The 20558-nt window shown below is 56.1% G+C and overlaps 1 protein-coding gene across 3 annotated transcripts; it reads right to left on the bottom strand.

Moving 5' to 3' along the window:
* Positions 1-423: 423 nt before the first annotated feature.
* On the bottom strand, positions 424-16569 carry MYL10 (myosin light chain 10). Of its 3 annotated transcripts, XM_055392950.2 has the most exons (8): positions 16313-16569; positions 11357-11449; positions 11098-11199; positions 10183-10258; positions 9286-9390; positions 3323-3401; positions 756-804; positions 424-667 (listed from the first exon to the last, which is right to left on the bottom strand). In XM_055392950.2, the coding sequence occupies exons 1-8, from the start codon at positions 16388-16390 to the stop codon at positions 569-571; spliced, it is 681 nt and encodes a 226-aa protein (XP_055248925.1). In that variant the 5' UTR covers positions 16391-16569; the 3' UTR covers positions 424-568. The 3 variants fall into 3 exon arrangements, with proteins under 3 accessions (XP_055248925.1, XP_055248926.1, XP_063564364.1); XM_055392951.2 differs by lacking the exon at positions 11098-11199 and having other exon boundaries at positions 16313-16399; XM_063708294.1 differs by lacking the exons at positions 11098-11199; positions 16313-16569 and adding an exon at positions 14086-14203 and having other exon boundaries at positions 427-667.
* Between the last annotated feature and the right edge of the window lie 3989 nt (positions 16570-20558).

Raw genomic sequence — 20558 nt, 5'->3', positions numbered from 1 at the left:
ACATCCCTTGAAGCCACCTCTTCCCTTCTAACGTCTTCACCTCTAGCCAGCTCTTTGCAGCCAGTTTTCTCCCGTGCTTCTCCATTCTCCTCCCACCGATGTTCCCACCCCACTTTTTGCCCCCTCCTCTGCCTTCCTCACTGCAGTCAGCACCATCTGCCCAGGGACAGTCCTGGCTCCTCTGAGAGTCCCTGGGACCAGCACAGCCTCTGGCACACACTAGGTGCTTAATAAAAGCTCCATAAATGAAGGCAATATCCCGTGGCTTAGCAGGGAATCGTTAAAACTGTCAATTAGCTCTAAACACCAGCTCCTCGGGAACATTTGAGCAGAGCCAGAGGAACAAAAAAGGTTTGGAAAAACCAACAAGATAGGAATGTTTCGTTTTCTCCCTCGCTGGAGCATTTACCGCACAAACTCAGACCTCGTTAGCATTGTTTATTCTTGCTTTGTCCCCAACCATAGGACAAGGGAAGCCTTTTTCCTGCAGCCTCTGGCTGCAAGAGCTCCCTGTCACATCCCACAACAGTGTTTGCTGCCCCTGAATGTCGGGGAGACTTGTGATCCCCTAATCCTTCTCTTCACCGTGAGTGATGACGTAGCACAGGTTTCTGTAGTCCAGGTTGCCGCACACATCTGGGGGAAACGCTGCAAACATCTGCTTGACCTGAGAAGGAGCAGAGAGTCAGCCTGCACCAGGCCAAGTGGGGGCCAGAGCAGAGAATCCGCCGTGACCCACCAGAATCCCGATTTACCTCCTCCTCACTGAAGCGGTCTGCCTGGGTCATAAGTTTTTCTTTGATGCTGTTCAAGGGAGAGACACAGTCATGTTCAGGGAACGGGATACCCAGCTTGAACATGCAGATCCCAGGGGTGATGAGGGGCAAGCGGGGGCAGGGGGACATCCGGGACCAGGAGGACATCAACCTGGGGCTGACCCTGCCGGCCCCTCGGATGGCCAAGTAGCTTCTGAACCTTGGTTTTCTCCTCCATGAAGTGGGCTTTCCTCCCAGCATCAGGTAGAGACCAAAAGCAATGACCTGGGGACACCACCATGGGGGCTACTCTGATTTCCCATCATGCACTATAATCAAGCTCTGGATCATTGAGGGGAGACACCTCAGGTCCCCCACCGCAGAGCCTCTTTTGCCTGATTCTGGACACACTCTTTCCTCCAGCTTGTGACGTTCACTGACACCTGCACAGCGTTTTAGAGACAAGATGCCTGTGCTCCGCCAAGGGTACAGGAAGGCCTGCCCAGGTCCGTGTCCTCCTGGGCCTGCAAGGGCCTGCCCCCTCAAGCTTGGAGGGTCCTGCAGGGTTCTTAAGGGAGCTCAGTGGGCAGAGATGGGATCAGACGGCTGAATGGGGCCTCGTCCACCCAGAGTGTCCTCTGGCACCGGCTGCGGCAGGCCTCGCTAAGGACCAATGCACATTTTCCATTATTTATGTTTCTGTGGGACAGTCACAGTTTCCAGCTCTCCAAGCCGGGGACTTTTCACAGACTCTGTTTCAACCAGAGCCTCCACCGTGGCCTGTCTGGCCTGCCTGGCCTGCAGCCACAGATCCAGGTCCCATGTCCCAAGGCAGTGCCTTCAGTTCCCAAATTAGGTCCCCAAAGGGTCTTCCCAGCCTTGTCCTTGCACTGGTGAGAGAGAAAGTGGTTGACAGTAGAGGGAGGGCTCGGGGTTACTCCGGGGGTGCCTCTGATGCCTCCCCAGGTCCCCAGGATGGAGGTAGGAGCCACAGACCCCGAGGGAGGGGTGAAGGGGAGGACTGTGGACTGCAGCAACCCTCAGCATCCCCTCCCCATCCCAGGGGAGTATGTGACTCATGGTCTTGGAGTTGAGAATGTGTGAGACGGGACAGACCCTCTCCACCTCCACCCCTGCTGCGTCTGCCCTCTCCCTTTAAGATGCGAGAATCTCAAAACCAGCAAAACTAGCCTCAAAATGAAGGCTGGCAGCATTACAGTAATTGATCAGGAAGCCTGGGCCTGGGGAGGATTCTCACCTGCCCCAGGCCACCCTCAGGTCCAGCAAGGTTCTGAAGGGACTGCGTCGGCACAGCTCAGAGGTCAGCCCTGAATCTTGGGTCCTGGGAAGGCTGCCATTCCCCACCCACTCCTGCCTGCAATTCTTGGCTCTCTGTTCCCTTGCTGTCACTGGGTGGGGCACCCCTACCCTCATGATGGCAGCCCCGGTGCCTGCCAGACAGCTACCTGCAGCCACTTCCCCTTCATGCATTCTAAGTGAGCTGGTCACTTTCCCCAATCCTTACTGCCCTCTTGCCCGAGGCGGTGCTGGCTACGATCTGGCTCAGTCCTCTCCCCAGACCCTGGATCCTATGGGCACTGGCCCCTGGCTCTTTGCTTATCTGTCCGCCCGACTCCGTCTCGACGGCCATGACCCTCCTGGGAGCTGCAACCCTCTCCCCTCCTTCTCCAGGCTGGCCTCCATGGTGTCCTTGCCTAACTCCTCCTCAGGTTCTCCCATGCTCCCAGGGCAGACGCAGGGTCCAGGGGCTAGGGTGTGAGCGCCCCCCCAGAGGCCCCGCCTGCCGCTCTGTGCTCAGTCTCCCCCACACCACCTCCACCCGCACCCTCCAGCTGCAGCCAACTCTGAACAAACATGCACACGCCAAGCCCTGGCCCTCCAAGCTCTCTGTTCCCTCATCTAGAATGCTGTTCCCCCCCTAGCCTGGGCAACCTGCAGTCATCCTTCAAGACCTGCCTTTGCCCCCACACCCACCCCACTAGGAAGCTCTCCTGGAGTGACCCACCACTTCTTCTTTTTTTTTTTTTTTTTTTTTTTTTTGAGACAGTCTCACTCTGTCGCCCAGGATGCAGTGCAATGGCGTGATCTCGGCTCACTGCAACCTCCACTTCCTGGGTTTGAGCGATTCTCCTGCCTCAGCCACCAGAGTAGCTGGGACTACAGGCATGCACCACCATGCCTGGCTAATATTTTTTTATTATTTTCAGTAGAGATGGGGTTTTGCTGTGTTGGCCAGGGTGGTCTCAAACTCCTGATCTCAAGTGATCTGCCCACCTCGGCTTCCCAAAGTGCTGAGATTACAGGCGTGAGCCACCGCGCCCAGCCTGACCCACCATTTCTTATCCATTTCTACTTCCACGCACACATAGAGAAGGGGACACCAAGGCCCAGAGAGGGGAAGGGACATCAAGCGATATCACTGGGCTGGGCAGTGGCCCCCCAGCTCCTGGCTTCTGGGAGAAGAGACTGGGCGACCATCCACCCTGACCCCAGCCCAAAGCTGGCTTATTCCCCTGAGCATTTTGGGGGAGTCAGGGGAAACTTACACATCGGCCTTGACGAAACCTTTCCCTTCAGTGTCGAACACTTTGAAGGCATGGAGAATGGTCTCCTCTGGGTCCGTGCCTATAAGCAGCACATACAGGGCAGGGAGAGAGGCAGGTGAAGAGGGCCCCACAGGGACAGGCACAAGGCTGGGCAGGGGCTGGGGCTGGGGGCAAGTCCCACGGCCCCTGCACAGAGGCACAGCTCTGGGGAACTTCTTCCCCAACTTTCACTGCACAGCGAGGGCCGAGCTCACTTGAAGCAAGAGCAAGGAGGGAAACAGGTAATTGTAATCATAGACAAGGGTACCACATATATATATTTTGTGAACAACCTGTGCAACTGTACATGGAGACCCTGATTGAGCATTTAATTTGTGCTTAACCCTTCCCTATTTTACAGATGGAAAAGCTGAGACCCAGAGAAATTAAGTGACTTGCCCAGGGTCTCACAGCTGCATGACCAGTGGTCTGGGTGAGGGGGCATGACTCTGGGGCTCACGTGTTACCCAAGCTGTGCACAAAAGGCCGTGGGTGGAGGAAAAAGAGTTCTGTACGTGGACGCCAAAAGGCTGGGGCTTGGGCAGTGTGGCATTGGAGGGGTCTGAGACAGATTGTCCCAGCCAGAAGTGGGGCAGGTGGACCAACAGGCCAAGGGAAGGGATTCAGGGGGCAGAAGTGAAGCCAGAGAAGTTCTGCTTTTATCCCGGTCACAGCACAGCCTTGGGGAGAGATGTCATTAGAAGAAATGAATCTGATACCCACAATGGGATTGAATGTGCAGCCCCCACATTGCACCAATGGGAAACTGAAGCCCAGAGAGAGGAAGGGTCTTGCCCAAGGCTTCACGGGCTGCGTGAATGACAGCAGGTGACCTGGCCACCCTCGCCTGGTGCCCTTTCCCCTTCTGTCACCATGTCCCCCTTGTTCACTGTGGATGCGGGGGTGCCCCCTTCCTTTCTTCAGTGCTCAAATGTGTCATTGGTGAAAGGGGACAGAGATGGTGCTTGCTACCCACCTCACAGGAGCAGCTAAGATAACATACCATTCATGGTAAGGTTTTAACGAACATGGGTTGATCAGGGCTGCAAATACATCTGAGCGCTCTATGCCTGAAGTTTTAAGATTTTATCCCCTGGAGCTCTGAGAGCACCCATGGAGTAGATGTGGGTATCTTGGTTTATCGTAGAAAAAACAGGCTCAGAGACGTTTCATTACTTGCCCAAGTCCCCACTGATAAGAGAAGGGAGGATTTAAACCCACCTCTGTGGACTCCAGAGTCCCCTGCTCCTTTTGTCACCCTGTGCTCTTGCCAGTCAGATTAGGTCAGCCAGGGCCATGTGCCTCCCTCATCAGACTAGGTCAGGGCCATTTGTTCCTCTACCATCATACTAAGTCAGGAACATCTGTGCCTCCCCCATTAGACTGGGTCATCGCCATCTGTTCCTCCTGCATCAGACTGGGTCAGGGCCATCTGTGCTTCCTCCATCAGATTAGATCAGGGCCTCATCTGTGCCTCCCCCATCAGACTGGGTCAGGGTCATCTGTGCCTCCCCCATCAGACTGGGTCAGGGTCATCTGTGCCTCTCCCATCAAACTGGATCAGGGCCATCTGTGTCTCCCCGATCAGACTGGGTCAGGGCCATCTGTGCCTCTTCCATCAGACTGGATCAGCACCTTCTGTGCCTCTCCCATCAGACTGGGTCAGAGCCAACTGTGCTTCCCCCCTCAGATTAGATCAGGGCCTCATCTGTTCCTCCCCCATTAGACTGGGTCAGGGCCATCTGTTCCTCCCCCATCACACCAGATCAAGGTCATCTGTGCCTCTCCCATCAGACTGGGTCAGGGCCATCTGTTCCTCCCCCATCACACCAGATCAAGGTCATCTGTGCCTCTCCCATCAGACTGGGTCAGAGCCATCTGTGCCTCCCCCATCAGACTAGGAACTAGCCAGGACTGGGCAGTGTCTGAGTCTCTGGGCATCTCTGAAACTGGCACAGAGTGAAAAAACCTGGCACACACTGGCCTCGCTGGCCTGGGAACTCCTAGAGGGCAGAGCCATGGACTGCCTCTGGTCAGGGTGGCAGGGAGCTGGTGTGCCCAGCAGAGAGGCTCAGCCCAGGGTGCAGCGAGGGCAGGGCTCCAGGCCCTCACAGCCTGGCCAAGCAGGCAGGGGGTAGCAGGTGCCTCTAGGCGGGTGAGGGTTGAGTGACCAGAGCATCACGTGGGGCACCCATGTGGGATTTGCCTCCGAGGCCACAGCCTCCCAGGTTTCACTGATTAGTTGAAAATTCCCAGCGTCTTTGAAGAGGCCTCACTGCTGGGGCAGGTTTGTGGCCGGCTCCAGCCTGTCCCCCTGCGGAACATGCACATGGACTTAGGCACCCAGCGCAGCCCTGCCACTCCCCGTTACCATGGCTGGCAGTCCTCCCTTCTCTCCTCCCCAGAAAGAGCCTCTGTTCTTCAGACTGCAAACCTCATAAAATCTGCTATAGAGTGGCCACTTCCTCCCATCATCGTTGGGAATCTCATGACACAGTCTCCTCTTCCCAATTAGCGGGGTGAGGCGGCGCCGGCCCCAGCACCCTGCCCTCCCGGCTCCTGTCCCCTCCCACCGGCCTCTCACGCAGTCTGGCCACGTCTGCACGACAGGCTCAGCCGGAGCCCCAGTCCCGGCGCCCCTGCAAAAATGAGAAAAAGCTGCAGCCCTGCAGCCCACACCAGGCCCTGGGTCACAGCTTCAGCTCAACCATGGACCGACACGAGCTTTTAGTCTCAATCTTCCCATCTGCGAAACAGGTTTGGGGCCCACTGTGAGCTGACAGAGTCCCCTCCCCTTCCCCTGAGCACTCTTGGAGGTCTCTCTAAACTCCTGCTCTGGCAGCAGGGCCCCTCGCCCATGCCCAACACCAGGGGCGGGAGGTGCTCACGGCCTCACCTCCTGGGCCGGGCCCTGGGCCGTCCACCCTGGCAGAACCACAGGCCACTTCCCCAGGCCCTCCCGCTGGCCTTTAACACGCCTCCTTCAGTTATGTGCCTCTGGATAAAAGAATCAGGCCTGTCTGCTTCCTTTGAAGTTGCTGGCTGGAGTCACACATGTCTTTCCCATAGAGCATTCTTCTCTCCCGGCCTCCTGGGCTTCTGAGCTCTTCCAGGAGGTGCACATGGTCCTGGGAATAGGCCCCGACAAGCTGCCTGGAGGTGGGCCCAGTGATGCTCCTGATTCGGCTACACAGCCCCAAGTTCAAAGCCTGCTCCAGATGAGCCTGCCCTCCCCAGCCCTGGGTTTCCTCATCTCTCGCACCCAGGCTGATGGCTGCCTTCCTTCTGGCTCTGGATCTGCCAGGACACGGTGCCTGGAGGCTGCTCTACCCCACAGCAGGTCACGACCCATGACAGTACTGATTTTTCACCCCATCAAACCTGTGATGTCAGGTCGGATCACCCTGTGGTGGACTGAATGGTGGCCCCTAAAAAGAGACGTCCACCAGAGGCCAGGCACGGTGGCTCATGCCTGTAATCCCAGCACTTTGGGAGGCCGAGGCGGGCGGATCACAAGATCAGGAGATCGAGACCATCCTGGCTAACACAGTGAAACCCCATCTCCACTAAAAATACAAAAAAATTAACCGAGCGTGGTGGCAGGCACCTGTAGCCCCAGTTACTTGGGAACCTAAGGCAGGAGAATGGCGTGAACGTGGGAGGCATAGCTTGCAGCAAGCCAAGATCACACCACTGCACTCCAGCCTGGGTGACAGAGCAAGACTCCGTCTCAAAAAAAAAAAAAAAAAGATATGTCCACCAGAGCCTGCAAATGTCACCTTATTTGGAAAAAAGGACTTTGCAGATGTAAGTTAAGCATCTTGAGATGCAGAGATCATCTTAGATTATCCCAGTAGGACCTGAATCCAACGGCAGGTAGAGTCCAGGCACGAGGGCTCATGCCTATAATCCCAGCAGTTTGGGAGGCGGATATGGGCGGATCACTTGAGGTCAGGAGTTCGAGACCAGCCTGGCCAATGTAGTGAAACGGTATCTCTACTAAAAATACAAAAAAAAATTAGCCGGGCATGGTGGCGGGTGCCTGTAATCCCAGCTTCTTGGGAGGCTGAAGTGTGAGAATCGCTTGAACCTTGGAGGCGGAGGTTGTCCTAAGCTGAGATGGCGCCATTATACTCCAGCCTGGGCAACAGAGTGAGACTCCATCTCAAAAACAAAACAAAATAAACAAAGAGGCAGGTGGAGGGAGGTTAAATAGAAGAGGGCGGGGCCATCGACGGCGAGGCTGAGATGGGAGAGGTAGAGCCACCAGAGGCCGGGAGAGACAAAGAACGGATTCTCCCCAAATCCTCTGCCAGATTTCGCACTTCTGGGCTTCAGGACTGTGAGAGAATACATGTCTGTTGTTTTGAGCCACCTGGTTTCACAGAATTTGTTACAGCGGGCTCAGAAAACTATTATAAGCCCATTTTACAGACCAAAAAACTGAGGCCAGAAAGCAGATAAATCTGTGCAAGGTCAATCTAGGAGTCAATGGGAAGCCAGGGTCTGACCCTAGGCCTAGCCAAGGCAGGGGGTTCAAGGGAGGGGGCCTGGCAGGGGCAGCCTGAGGGTGCGGAGCTGACAGTGCTCACCTCCCAGGGACCACTGCCTGGGCTGACCCTTCCTTTTTTTTTTGTAGTGGAGTCTGTCTCTGTCACCCAGGCTGGAGTGCAATGGCACCATCTCGGCTCACTGCAACCTTTGCCTCCCAGGTTCAAGCGATTCTCCTGCCTCAGCCTCCCGAGCAGCTGGGATTACAGGCACCCACCACCATGCCCAGCTAATTTTTGTATTTTTAATAGAGACAGTGTTTCGCCATGTTAGTCAGGGTGGTCTCGACCTCCTGACCTCAGGTGATCCACCCACCTCGGCCTCCCAGAGTGCCGGGATTACAGGCATGAGCCACCACGCCCGTCCTTGGCCCTTCCTTCTGACCACGGAACCCTCAAGCTCCAGGATGTCACTACGGGAGAGCTCCCCCGAGGCCAGGACAGAAAGGAGACACAGATGGCTCCAACCCTCCACCCCACGCCTAATGCTGTGACTCGGGCAGGTACAGTGGTTAGAGCCAGGGTTTGGGGTTGAGGTTGCATCCCGGCCACTTTTTGCTGGAGCATCTGGGGCAGGGGTCGTGACTCCTCTGGATCTGAGTCTCTTCATTTGTGAATGAGGCTCCCCGATCCTTCCTCTGGGGGCTCCAGTGACCACAGAAAAAGACAAGGGGAGTAACTTGCCCTGCACAGGGGTCGACCACAGCATCTTTTGGAAACACCCTCCCTCCGGCACCCTCTGCCTATCCCCCCAGCCCCATGTGCAGAGCGGGTAAAAGGAGCTCACAGGTAGGAAGGTAGGGAGGCAGCATGGCTGGGGGCAGTGGGATGGGTGGGCAAAGGGGTTAAAGGCAGTGTTTAGTTTTTATGGTTGTTGTTGTTGTTGAGACAGGGCCTTGCTCTGTCACCCAGGCTGGAGTGCAGTGGTGCGATCTCGGCTCACTGCAACCTTCACCTCCCAGGCTCAAATGATCCTCCCACCTCAGCCTCCAAAGTAGCTGGGACTACAGGCATGTGTCACCATGTCTGGCTAATTTTTGTATTAGTAGAGATGAAGTTTCATTATATCACCCAGGCTGGTCTCAAACTCCTGGACTCAAGCAAACCGCCCGCCTCAGTCTCCCAAAGTGCTGGGATTACAGGCGTGAGCCACCATGCCTGGCCAAGGCAGGGGTCTTTATAGTTACCCCAGTCTGCGGTGAAGAGAGGGAAACCGAGGCAGGGCCCCTGAAGGTGTGTGCACCTGAGGGCTGGTGTCTGGGACCACATCATGCTCCCACCTGTGGTGTGTATGTGTGTCAGGCCCCTGTCTTCCTACATCCGTCCCCCTGCCATTCCCTGCTGCCCCCCCAGGACTCCAGGAGCCTGGCTCACCCTTCAGCTTCTCCCCAAACATGGTCAGGAACACCGTGAAGTTGATGGGTCCGGGGGCCTCCTTCACCATGGCCTCCAGTTCCTCGTTCTTGACATTGATGCGGCCTGTGGGAGGTGAGAGGTGGGGGCGGGGAGGATAAGAGAGATCAGAGCTTGGGCCTCGGAGGATCCCACAAAGCCTCCCCACTCAGCTGCTCCACGTGCCCCCCACTCAGCCCTAAGGCCCTGCCCCTTTTTTGGGGGACTCTTTAGGGGGCCTTTGGGCCACAGTCAGCTTCCGGCTGCCCCCAGCCTCATGAGAAGGGAGCAAGTCACTCTCATCCCCATTTTACAGGTGAAGAAACTGAGGCCCAAGCAACTGCAGCTGAGGTGCACGGGGGCTGCAGGCTCAGGGTTCCTGTGCCCCAGGAGGGGATCAGTGGATGCCTGGATGCTGGGATTCCCTGTGGTTCCAGGGGACACTCAGATTCCCAGGGGATCAGGGCCTGGTTACGTCCGTTCTGCCACCTAAACCCTGCATAGGCGACTTCAGGCTCTTCCCTGGGGCCTTAGAGGGATCAGAAACCTCAACCTGGGAGTTGGGTCTTTCCCTCCGACTCAGCTTCTCCCCTGCTTTCCTGGCCCCTCCCCACACCCAGGGTCCCCTACACCAGGCCCAGGCCCAGGCCCATGCTGCTACTCCTGTCCCTGAAGTGTTTTCCCCTTCCCTGGCCGAATCCTTCTCCAACCCCCCAGGAAGGTCCCCCCCCTGACTTTCCAGACAGCGGCTGCCTTTACCCTGTGCTCCCCAGCACAGGAGCCTCTCATGCTCACCGCGAGCCCTGCCCTGCTGGCCCGAGCCGCCCACTCTCTCCGGCTGGCCTGGCCCTAATCTCCCCCGGCTGCTGGTTCACTCACCCAGCGCGGCAAAGGTGTCCCTCAAGTCCTCTTTGTCAATGAAGCCATCGCGGTTCTGGTCCATGATGGTGAAAGCCTGGCAGAGACACAGGTGCTAAGTAGTCACCCGCCCTTCCAAGCCCGGCCACCTCCCCCAGGGACCGTCCTCCTGCCGACTCCTGCCCAAGGAGCCTCGGGGCAGGTCCCTCTGGCAGCCCAGCTGGGATGGGCTCCATCCCCAACCCCTCATTTCAGGCTCACAGCAACTCCAGTTTACAGACAGGGAAACTGAGGCTCAGAGAGAGAAAAGCCTGGCCCGAGGTCACACAGCAAGCACAGGGTCAGGTGCAGAGAGACAAAGAGGCTGCCTGAGGGCAACAGGTCACACACCCAGGCTCTGGGCCATGGCCATGGTGGCCTCAAAAAATAATGTCATTGGCCAGGCATGGTGGCTCATGCCTGCAGTCCCAGCAATTTGGGAGGCAGAGGCAGGAGGATTGCTTGAGGTCAGGAGTTTGAGACAAGCCTGGGCAAAATAATGAGACCCTGTCTCTATAAAACATTAAAAAATTAGCCAGGCATGGTGATGAATGCCTGTAGTTTCAGCTACTCAGGAGGCTGAGGTGGGAGGATGGCTTGAGCCCAGGAATTTGAGGCTGCAGGGAGCATTGACTGCAACACTGTACTCCAGCCTGGGTAACAGAGCAAGACCCTGTCTCAAAAAAAAAAAAAAACCTAATCATTTAAAAATGTAGTAATGGGCGCAGGGCACCGTGGCTCACGTCTGTAATCCCAGCACTTTGGGAGGCCGAGGCGGGTAAATCACCTGAGGTCAGGAGTTCCAGACCAGCCTGGCCAACATGGTAAAACCCCATCTCTACTAAAAATTCAAAAAATTAGCTGGGCATGGTGGTGCGTGTCTGCAATCCCAGCTACTTGGGAGGCTGAGGCAGGAGAATTGCTTGAACCCGTGAGGCAGAGGTTGCAGTGAGCCGAGATCATGCCATTGCGCTCCAGCCTGGGCGACAGAGCCAGACTCTGTCAAACAAACAAAATAATAATAATAATAATAATAATAGTAATAATGACATCTTCAGCCCCTCGAGACTGAGGACTGAGCCTCTGCCCAGCTCCTTGAGCAACTGGCATGCATTCCAAGAATCCTCATAACAGCCCCATGGGGCAGCAGACCGACCTCTTTAAACTCCTGGATCTGGGACTGATCAAACATGGAGAAGACGTTGGAGCTGGCGGTGCCTTCTGCTCTTTTCCGAGCTCTTCTCGGTGCCTGTGAGGTACCAGACAAGGCCTTGCAGCGGCCCCTGCCTCGAGGGTCAGCCCCCACCCCCTGTCTCACCTCCCAGGGCATCACGGTCCAGAATGACACCGCTCTGCCCTCCCCGGTGCCTACAGCAGACAGACAAGGCTACCCCTGAAGCCTTGCAGGTAATCAGGACGTTTTCCCAGCCCATGGCAAGAAGCCTGCACGGCGTGCACCCCCACAGAGCTGGACAGCTGCTTCCTGGCCCTGTCCCCCGGGCTCCGGAAGGTGGGCGGCCGGCGCCCGTGCTGCAGAACAGAGGCGGGCATCTCTTCCTTCAGCCTCCCCATCTCTACCCCGGCATCCTCCACTACAGCTGGAATCTGACCTTATCACCAGCTGCTAAAAACCTTCTTCGTGTTCTCAGGAGAACAACTGAGCTCTTAGCCCCACCACAGGATCTGCCTCTTGCCCCGTCCCAGAGCTGCTACTCCCTCTCACCCAGACCCTCTACTCTGTCCCAGAGCTGCCACTCCCTCTCACCCAGACCCTCTACTCTGTCCCAGAGCTGCTACTCCCTCTCACCCAGACCCTCTACTCTGTCCCAGAGCTGCCTTCCCTCCCGGCGTTTGCCCCTGCCTGGAATGCGTTGCTCTGTTGGAATTCCCTGCTTGGAATGCCTTCCCTGGAGAATCTATCTAGAGACTCCTACCCATCCTGCAGGCTCAGCTCCCTGTCACCTCCTCCGAGAAGCCTTCCCTGACCCCAGGCCATTCTCCCCTCCCCACATGGCTCCACTGTGGACTGTCACCCCCACAGCATGTATCACACTGTCCTGACATATCTATGCGTCTGTGTCCTCGACTAAGTGGACACCTCAGGGGTAAAACCCACTTTGCCCCATCTCTGATCTCTCCTGTCCCCACCCTGAACCTGGCTCAAAGTGGGGATCAGCCAGTGCTTGGAAATAGCTGCCCAGAACTCAGGGCCAACCCACGCAGCAGGCAAAGCAGGAGGCCACCCACGTTGAGTAGTTAGATGGTCTCTGGCCAGCCTTCCTGCCTCTGTGATGTCAGGGTGTCCGGAAGTCCACCATTGGGCATTTGCTGAAAGCCCTAGGTCCCCAAGACCCTCAAGAGTCCTGTCCCTGGGCAGCCATCCTTACAGCCCCCAGGGGCGCTGTGAGCCCCAGAATGGGCTCTCGATGGGGGAAAAGAATTGCTGGATTCCAGAGGGGGAGGTGGACGGGATGGCACAGAAATGGGTTCCCACCACCAGCTCCTGTCTCCGTCACAACCTGTACCACCCTCTCCTGCCAAGCCCTTGTCTACCCGCCCCCACCAGAGCAGAGGAGTCCCCTCATCCCCTGCTCCCCTCCCCCAACGCCTGTGTGGTCTCCCCTGCCCCCAGCTCACTGCTGTCCCCACCCCCGCCCAGGAGCCCGTGTCGTCGAGGGCGGGGGCAGAAGCGCCCGCTGACTTATAATTAGCTTTTACTGGGTGCTTTGTCTCTCCTAATCCTTTGAAAGGGGGCTTCCAGGGCGGCCGGGACGTTATGATGCTGTAAAACCTCTGTAATATTTATAAATCCTTTCAGACATCATAAAGAAAAGAACTTCCCCACAGAGTTCATCTCACATAATTACATATACATTTCCTCCGATTAATAAAAAATGATCACTTCCGTCTGTGGGAGGTTCTGCCCTTTCTCTGGCAGACCTGGCTGTGGCCTCGGCGTCCTCAGTCCCTGCCCCCCACGCCCCCAGCCTCTCATGATCCCCTTGGTTACACCCCCACCCTACACTGTCCCAGAGCTCCACGAGGGAGGGAGAGATCATTTTCTTTACAGCACAAGAGTCCTAAACCCTAGGGTCTTTGCAGCCCAGCTGTCTTGAAAATTCCTTTTGAGAATGGGCCCCTGAAAAATAAAATTCCCCTGAAAGGAACATCTCAGGGAAGAAGGGGGGTCACCCGGATCTGGGTTCAAAGCCTGGCTTGGCTGCTCCCAGCCTCTGTGATGTTAAGAAATTCGCTTGTCTTCTCTGAGCCTGTTTCCCCATTTATAAAACCTAGAGCAGGTCGACCTCAAAGCATCAGGACATGTATTAGACACCTACGGACCTCCAGGCAGGTCCATCCTGGGGACCCAGGGCTGAATCAGGCCCCGTCTTGGTCCCCAAGAAGATCACAGTCCCGCTGGAGACAGGCAGTCCATAGAGGCTGACTTGGAGGCGGGACAAGCGCTGAGAAGACGAGACAGAGAAGCCCCTAGGCCCTCGGGCAGTCAGGAGGTGACAAGCCGAGGCTGACAGCAAAGTCAGAGCTCTGGGCCAAGAGGGACTAATGAGGCAGGTGAGACACAGGCACAGAGGGACAGCCAGATTGATACCCTGCAGGGAGTCCCCAGGGGCAGGAACCCAGAGCAAGCCCCAAGTCACATGAGGTGCACAGGCAAAGGTGAACAGGGGGACCTCGGAGCTCCAGAGGTGCCACGCTGCCCCGAACACTGACCCCCGGCCCTCCCAGGGGGCCTCTGCCCTCAGAGCCACTGCCCCTGTGAAGCCCCCAGGCCCTGCCCACCTCGTCTCTCTCCACCCTCCTCTTCCTCATTCCCCAGCAGTCCCCACAAAGTCCAGGAAAGCAGAGGCTCAAATCAGGACCCACGTGGAGAGGAGTCCTGAGTGGGGCAGGTCCAGGCATGGCATCAAGAGGGAAGAGCAGGTCAGACCAGGGACAACATCAGATTAAGGTCAGGAAGGTCAGTGAGAGGCAGGGTGAATTCAGGCAGGAGGTGAAGGTCAGAATCACACACAGAGTCAAGGTCACAGAACAAGGTCAAAGTTGAGAAATGAGGCCGGGTGCTGTGGCTCATGCCTGTAATCCCAGCACTTTGGGAGGCCGAGGCGGGTGAATCACTTGAGGTCAGGAGTTCGAGACCAACCTGGACAACATGGTGAAACCCCATCTCTACCAAAAATACAAAAAAAAAAAAAAAAAAAAATAGCCGTGTGTGGTGGCGGGCACCTGTAATCCCAGTTACTCGAGAGGCTGAGACAGGAACCTCACTCGAAGCCAGGAGGTGGAGGTTGCAGTGAGCCAAGATCGAGCCACCACACTCCAACCTGGGCAACAGAGTGAGATTCTGTCTAAAAAAGAAAAGGAATTGCGGAATGAGGTCAGGGGCAGGGGCAGGGGCAGGGGCAGGGGTGGGAGGGAGGGGACCGCAGTGCTGAAGCCAAAGACACAACAGCCACAGGCCTGAGCTCCCCAGGGAGGAGGTGGAGGTGAGAGGAAGGTAGCCGTGGCAGAGCAGAACAACCCCAGCCTACCATGGTCTGGAGAGCTCCCTGAAGCTGCAGTTGGCCTGGGGATAGCTCAGAGATGGCCCTTAAATAGTGGTCCTCCCAGGGCCCCTGGCATGCACCAGGCCCAGTGTGGAAGGTGATCCATGACAGGATGGGGACCTCCCTGCCAGGCACCTGCCTTGGGCCATTCAGAGTGGATAGGGTTGGGGGGAATCCGTGGGCAAATACCACGGACGCAGGGACTGCCTAAGCCTCCAGGATCTCCGAGAGCCCTGGGCCAACTGTTTTCTCTAGAGCCAAGGGACCAAGACCCAGGAAGGGGCATTTGGCCAAGGACACAGAGTAAGTTGAGGCCGGCAACCCCAATGGGAAGACTTGGCCTTGAGCCGTCAGGGAGTGTTGCCCAGGGTGGGGCCACCCATGCTGGCTGGGACCCACTCAGACTGCAGTGTGGCCGGACCTCTGGAGCCGTGGGACTCTGGGTGGGACATCACCCTCTAGGAGGCTCAGCCATCTCATAGGAATAGCGGGGAGTGTATGAAACCCCCGGTCTGCTTATGGAGAGAGTTTCTGCACCAACCTGGCCCTCGGGGGCCCCTTCTACCAATATGCCTATTATCAGGGCGTCCATTAAGCACCCCCAGGCCAGGGGACCCCCTCAGGGCACTGAAATGCTCAATGAACAGAGAAAGCAACAAGACAAATAAAAGAAAAATGGGGTGGGCGCGGTGGCTCACGCCTGTAATCCCAGAGCTTTTGGAGGCCAAGAGGGAAGGATCGCTTCAGGCCAGGAGTTCAAGACCAGCCTGGGCAACATAGTGAGACCCCCATCTCTACAAAATATCAAAAAAATTAGCCAAGCATGGTGGTGTGCTCTTGTAGTCCCACCTACTCAGGAGGCTGAGGCAGGAGGATTGCTTGAGTCCAGGAGTTTGAGGCTGCAGTTATCTATGATTGTGCCACTGCACTCCAGCCTGGGTGACAGAGTGAGATATTGTCTCTTAAAAAAAAGAAAACAGAAAAATGGAGGTGACTCTGATGAGGAAGAACTGAAAAATGAGACCTCCATTCCACCCTGGCCTCACACACACACATCCATCCCCACCAGGCCTGGCCCAGCCCAAGAATTCTCTAGTAGATCTGCCAAACAGAGCCCACACCTGCCCTGGAAAGCCCCTCCTGTGTCTAGTGCAGCCCCAGCAGCCCCAGCTCGGCCTCAGAGGCTGCCACTGTCCATCTGGGGCCCGCCATATCTGAACAGCTGCCAGGGCCGGCAGTGCTGGGTTCAGGCAGTGAGCCCACGGGTCCCCAGGGGCTGGAGAGCTTAACTGTCCCTGGAGCTGGCCTCAGGCCTTCAGACCCGGGTACAGCTGATCCCCTGCATTTGGGGAAGGGAATATCATAATAATAATAAGAAGAGCAGCTAATATACAACACAGAAGGTCAGGCCATGTCTTAAAACACGTGTCCTCACATTCAATCCATATCCCATTTTCCAGATGAGGAAACTGAGGCACACATGGGTTAAGTCACTCACCCAAGGCAGATAAGAAGTGGGGCCAGAGGCCAGGCACAGTGGCTCATACCTGTAATCCCAGCACTTTGGGAGGCCGAGGAGGGAGGATCACTTGAGGCCAGGAGTTTGAGACCAGCCTAAGCAACATGGTGAAACTCTGTTTCTACAAAAAAAAATTTTTTTAATTAAAAAATTAGTCAGGCATAGTGGTGAAGCGAAAAAGTTCCCTTATCCCCTTCATAGGGCATGCGATGGGGGTGTGGCTCGCTTCTTCCGTGCCCAGCTGCTCAAACCTCTAGGGGGACCATGCAGACAGGCAGGCTGTGGGGCTCCGACCCCACGGCAGTGTCTAGGGGTGGATGCTTACAGCTCCTGAAGCCCCAGTGGGCGTGTGTTACAGGATGCTCTTTTACTTTTGCCATCTGTAGGTGGCTTGTGTTCATCAGCTCAGTTAGACCCTCTGCCTTATTGCAAGGACAAAGGGCTTTTTGTATCCTGGGGTTCTTGCCCTGGTGTACTGTGAAAATTGAATCACATGTGGGCTTGGAGAATGAGTGAGAGGTTTTATTGAGTGGTGGAAGTAGCTCTCAGCAGATGATGGGGAGCCAGAAGGGGGATGGAGTGGGAAGGTGATTTTCCCCTGAAGTCAAGGTGCTCAGCAGCCAGACTCTCCTCCGACTATCCCCAGCCAAATTTCCCTGGGCATTTGTGTTATTCAGCCAGTCGATGGCCTGCCAGCATCTGCCAGTGCTGTCGGTGTGCTCTTCCGATTCTCTGCTCTTCTTGATGTCCAGCCACCTGTGTGTGTGCCCACTGGGGTCTCAGGGTTTTCATAGGCACAGGATGGGCGGGGGGGCGGGGGGCGTGGTGGGCCAGGGTGGTCTTGGAAAATGCGACATTTGGGTATATAAACAGGAGTGCCTGTCCTCACCTAGGTCCGTGGGCACAGGCCCAAGGGTGGAGCCCTTGCCAGGGACCCTGCCTTTCTCCTCTCAGCACTTCCCTGTCCCCCCTCCTGTATCAGTGGCACATGCCTGCAGACCCAGCTACTTAGGAGGCTGAGGTGGGAGGATCACATGAGCCCAGGAGGTTGAGGCTTCAATGAGCTGTGATTGCACCACTGCACTCCAGCCTGGACAACAGATCAAGGTCTCATTTCTAAAACAAACAAAAAAAAAAGAGAGAGAGAGAGGGAGGGCCAGGACAAGAGCCCCTCTTTCTAGTGTTTCCAGAAGGAAGCTTCCAAAAGGTTCTGCTCATCCAAACTCTCCCCTCCTCCTGCTCCCTCCCAGTCATCCCTGACTACAGCTATTTCTGATGTCCCTAAACTCCTGTGACTGAGTCCTCCTCCCAGAGCTGGGGCCAGGTCCAGCCATGATGCTGTGCAGCCCACTTTCTGCAGCAGGAAACCGTGTGCTTCAGTTTCCCCGACAGGGCTGCTCTCCTGGTGTCCTGGCGTTCCTCTCCGGGGAGAAAAACCACATGTTCCACAGGTGTTCAGTAAGCCGGGGGAAAAGAGAACCCAGCTCTGGGGATGGGAGCCTGGATTCCAGTCCCAGCCACCTGGACCTGCTGCAGAAGGGGGCCTGTGTGACCGCGACAGTGGCTAGGGTGCAGGCTTTCCATGCCCGGTCTGTGAGCCTGGCCCTGGGGCCTCCTGGCTCTGGGCTTACAGAGTGGGTAGCAGACCTATAACTCCTGCTTCCTGCCTCTGGCTTCCTGCTGCCCTGAGGCCTCTGCAAGCAAGGGCTCTTGCCTCCGGGGAGCACGCCCAGGACCATGGCAGGGGCTCCCAAAGGCCGGGGACAGGCCTGAGCAAGCGGAGAGCCCCCCCGCCTGCCCGGAGTAGGGGAAGCAGTGCTGGTGAATCACACCGGGCTTACAAATTAGTCTGAGTGGATTTCCTCCCCTGGCCTCCTCCTTCATAGGACCGGAGGCAGGAAGAACCGGTGAGAAATCTGGTAGAGACGTGAAAACCCCGCGGTGAGATGGTTTGGAGATGTTTGTTCCTGGGGGGCAGGAAGTGTGAGGGGGCAGTGGCCTTGAGAAGGGGGAGCTGTGAGTTCTGCACCCACAGTGGGACCCTCAGTTTTCCCCATCTGAGAAATGGTGCCAGCAGCCAGGACCCCTTGAGGCTGCCATTGGGAAGCTTAGTGCCATTGGAAGGAGGTGGGCTTTGGGGTCATCGGCCTGGGGTTTGGAGGGCAGAGCCTTCCCCTGTCCCCCTTTCACCCCGTGTAGATGGAGTCCTTGACAGAACTTGCAGCCTCTCCAAGCTGCAGCCCCCTCACCCAGGTGACACTGCAATGAGTCAGTTGTCGTGGCTGGGTCGCGCTGTTTGACTCAACTGACCACAGGGCCAGGGCCAGTTCTTGGGGTCAGAGACACTCTGAGGGGTCTCTGCTCCCAGCCAGGGGACCCTGGAGAGCAAGTGTCCTCTGGAACTGGAATTCCAGGTCTGCCTGGGGTTGAGTCAGAGAATACTTAGCACTCTCGGTTTCCAGAGGTAACTGAGGTCCTGGGAGTGGCCAAGCCAGGAAGGGAGCTTGGAACGAGCCCAGCTGCCTGGCAGGGGGACAGCTGTTCCCCAGACAACACTGCAACAAGCTGGGGAGATGCTTTCCCCTTTCAACCCTCACCCCTAATCTCTCACCTCTAACTCCTCAGGGTCAGCAGGCTGTCCCTGTCCCCCAGCCCCACAGCCCTTGACCCCTTCCCTGGCCAGCCACCACCCTGACCTTGGCTGTTCTGCAAGTTCTTCCCGAAATCTCCTTCCTCCAAGCCTTTGGCCACATCGTATGTTTCCCTACTCATCACAATCAGTCTCCAACCTGCTTTAGAACACCTCTCGGACGGCCGTGGTGGCTCCCGCCTGTAATCCCAGAACTTTAGGAGGCCAAAGTGTGCAGATCACCTGAGTTCAGGAGGTCGAGACCAGCCTGGACAACATGGCAAAACCCTGTCTCTACTAAAAGTACAAAAATTAGCCAGGCGTGGTGGTGTGCCTCTGTAATCCCAGCTACTCGGGAGGCCGAGGCAGGAGAATCGCTTGAACCTGGGAGGTGGAAGTTGCAGTGAGCTGAGATAGCACCACTGCACTCTAGCCTGGGTGACAGAGTGAGACTGTGTCTCAAAAGAAAACACAAAAAACAAAAAACAACAAAAACAAAAGGAAGCCAACAGTGCTACCTTCAGTCTGTGGCCGAAGGCCCAAGAGCTCCTGGCAAACCACTGGTTTAAGTTCAAGAGTTCAAAAGCTGAAGAACTTGGAGTCTGATGTTCGAGGGCAGGAAGCTTCCAGCACAGAAGATGAAGGCTGGAAGACTCAGTGAGTCCTCTTATTCCACTTTCTTCTTTCTGCTTTATTCTGGCCTCACTGGCTGATTAGATGCTGCCCACCCAGATTAAGGGTGGGTCTGCTTCTCTCAGTCCACCGACTCAAATGTTAATTTCCTCTACCAACACCCTCACAGACACACCCAGAAGCAATACTTTGCATCCTTCAATCCAATCAAGTTGATACTTAATATTAGCCATCACACCTACCTACTGAATTTGAGAGCCTAGGCCACTTTCTGACCTTCCCTGAGCAATCCCAGGCTGCCGTAAAAAATGCCTGCAAATTCTTTGACACTTTTTCCATGGAGAGGCGGGATCTATACCATCATTCCTTGCCAACAGGCAGGCTTTTGTGACTGCTTTGACCAAGAAAGTAGGGTAGGAGTGTCACTATGTGACTTCTGAGGTTAGGTCACAAAAAGCCATGGAACTTCTACCTTATTTGCTGGGACTTTGTGCTGGAGCCCTGAGTCACTCTATGACGAGTCTGACGACCATGAGGCGGCCATGTTGTAGGGAAGACCAAGTCACACGAAGAGGCCCCATGTCTGTACTCCAGTCAGCAGTCCCTGCCTTTGAGTCATCATCCGAGCCTCCCAGACAACAAACGTGTGAATGACCAGTCTTCAAGTGATTCTGGCACCAGCCATGGAGTCATCCCCATCCTTAGAGTCCCCCGAGCTGAGGCCCTAGACATTATGACAAGCCACCCTCACCATCCCTTTTCTGAATTTCTGATCCATAAGAACCCCTGAGCACACTGCTATGCTTTGGGGTGTTTTTTTGTTTTTTGTTTTTCTTTGAGATAGAGTCTCACTCTGTTGCCCAGGCTGGAGTATAGTGGTGTGATCTCAGCTCACTGCAACCTCCACCTCCTGAGTTTAAGTGATTCTTCTGCCTCAGCCTCCCGAGTAGCTGGGATTACAGGCGCCCAACACCATGCCCAGCTAATGTTTGTATTTTTAGTAGAGACTGGT

Source organism: Gorilla gorilla, chromosome 6 (assembly GCF_029281585.2).
Source record: "Gorilla gorilla gorilla isolate KB3781 chromosome 6, NHGRI_mGorGor1-v2.1_pri, whole genome shotgun sequence".
Classification (NCBI taxonomy): domain Eukaryota; kingdom Metazoa; phylum Chordata; class Mammalia; order Primates; family Hominidae; genus Gorilla; species Gorilla gorilla.
This window is presented reverse-complemented; position numbering and strand designations above follow the sequence as displayed.

Bases quoted from the DNA above. Each gene is read 5' to 3' on its own strand.
- MYL10 (XM_055392950.2), bottom strand. From the start codon at position 16,390: ATGTTGCTTAGGCTGGTCTCAAACTCCTGGCCTCAAGTGATCCTCCCT. The intron at 11,450-16,312 runs GTATGAGCCACT...GGTACCTCACAG, and splicing joins CCAAAGTGCTGGGATTACAG to GCACCGAGAAGAGCTCGGAA. The intron at 805-3,322 runs GTAAGTTTCCCC...TCCCTTGAACAG, and splicing joins GGTTTCGTCAAGGCCGATGT to CATCAAAGAAAAACTTATGA.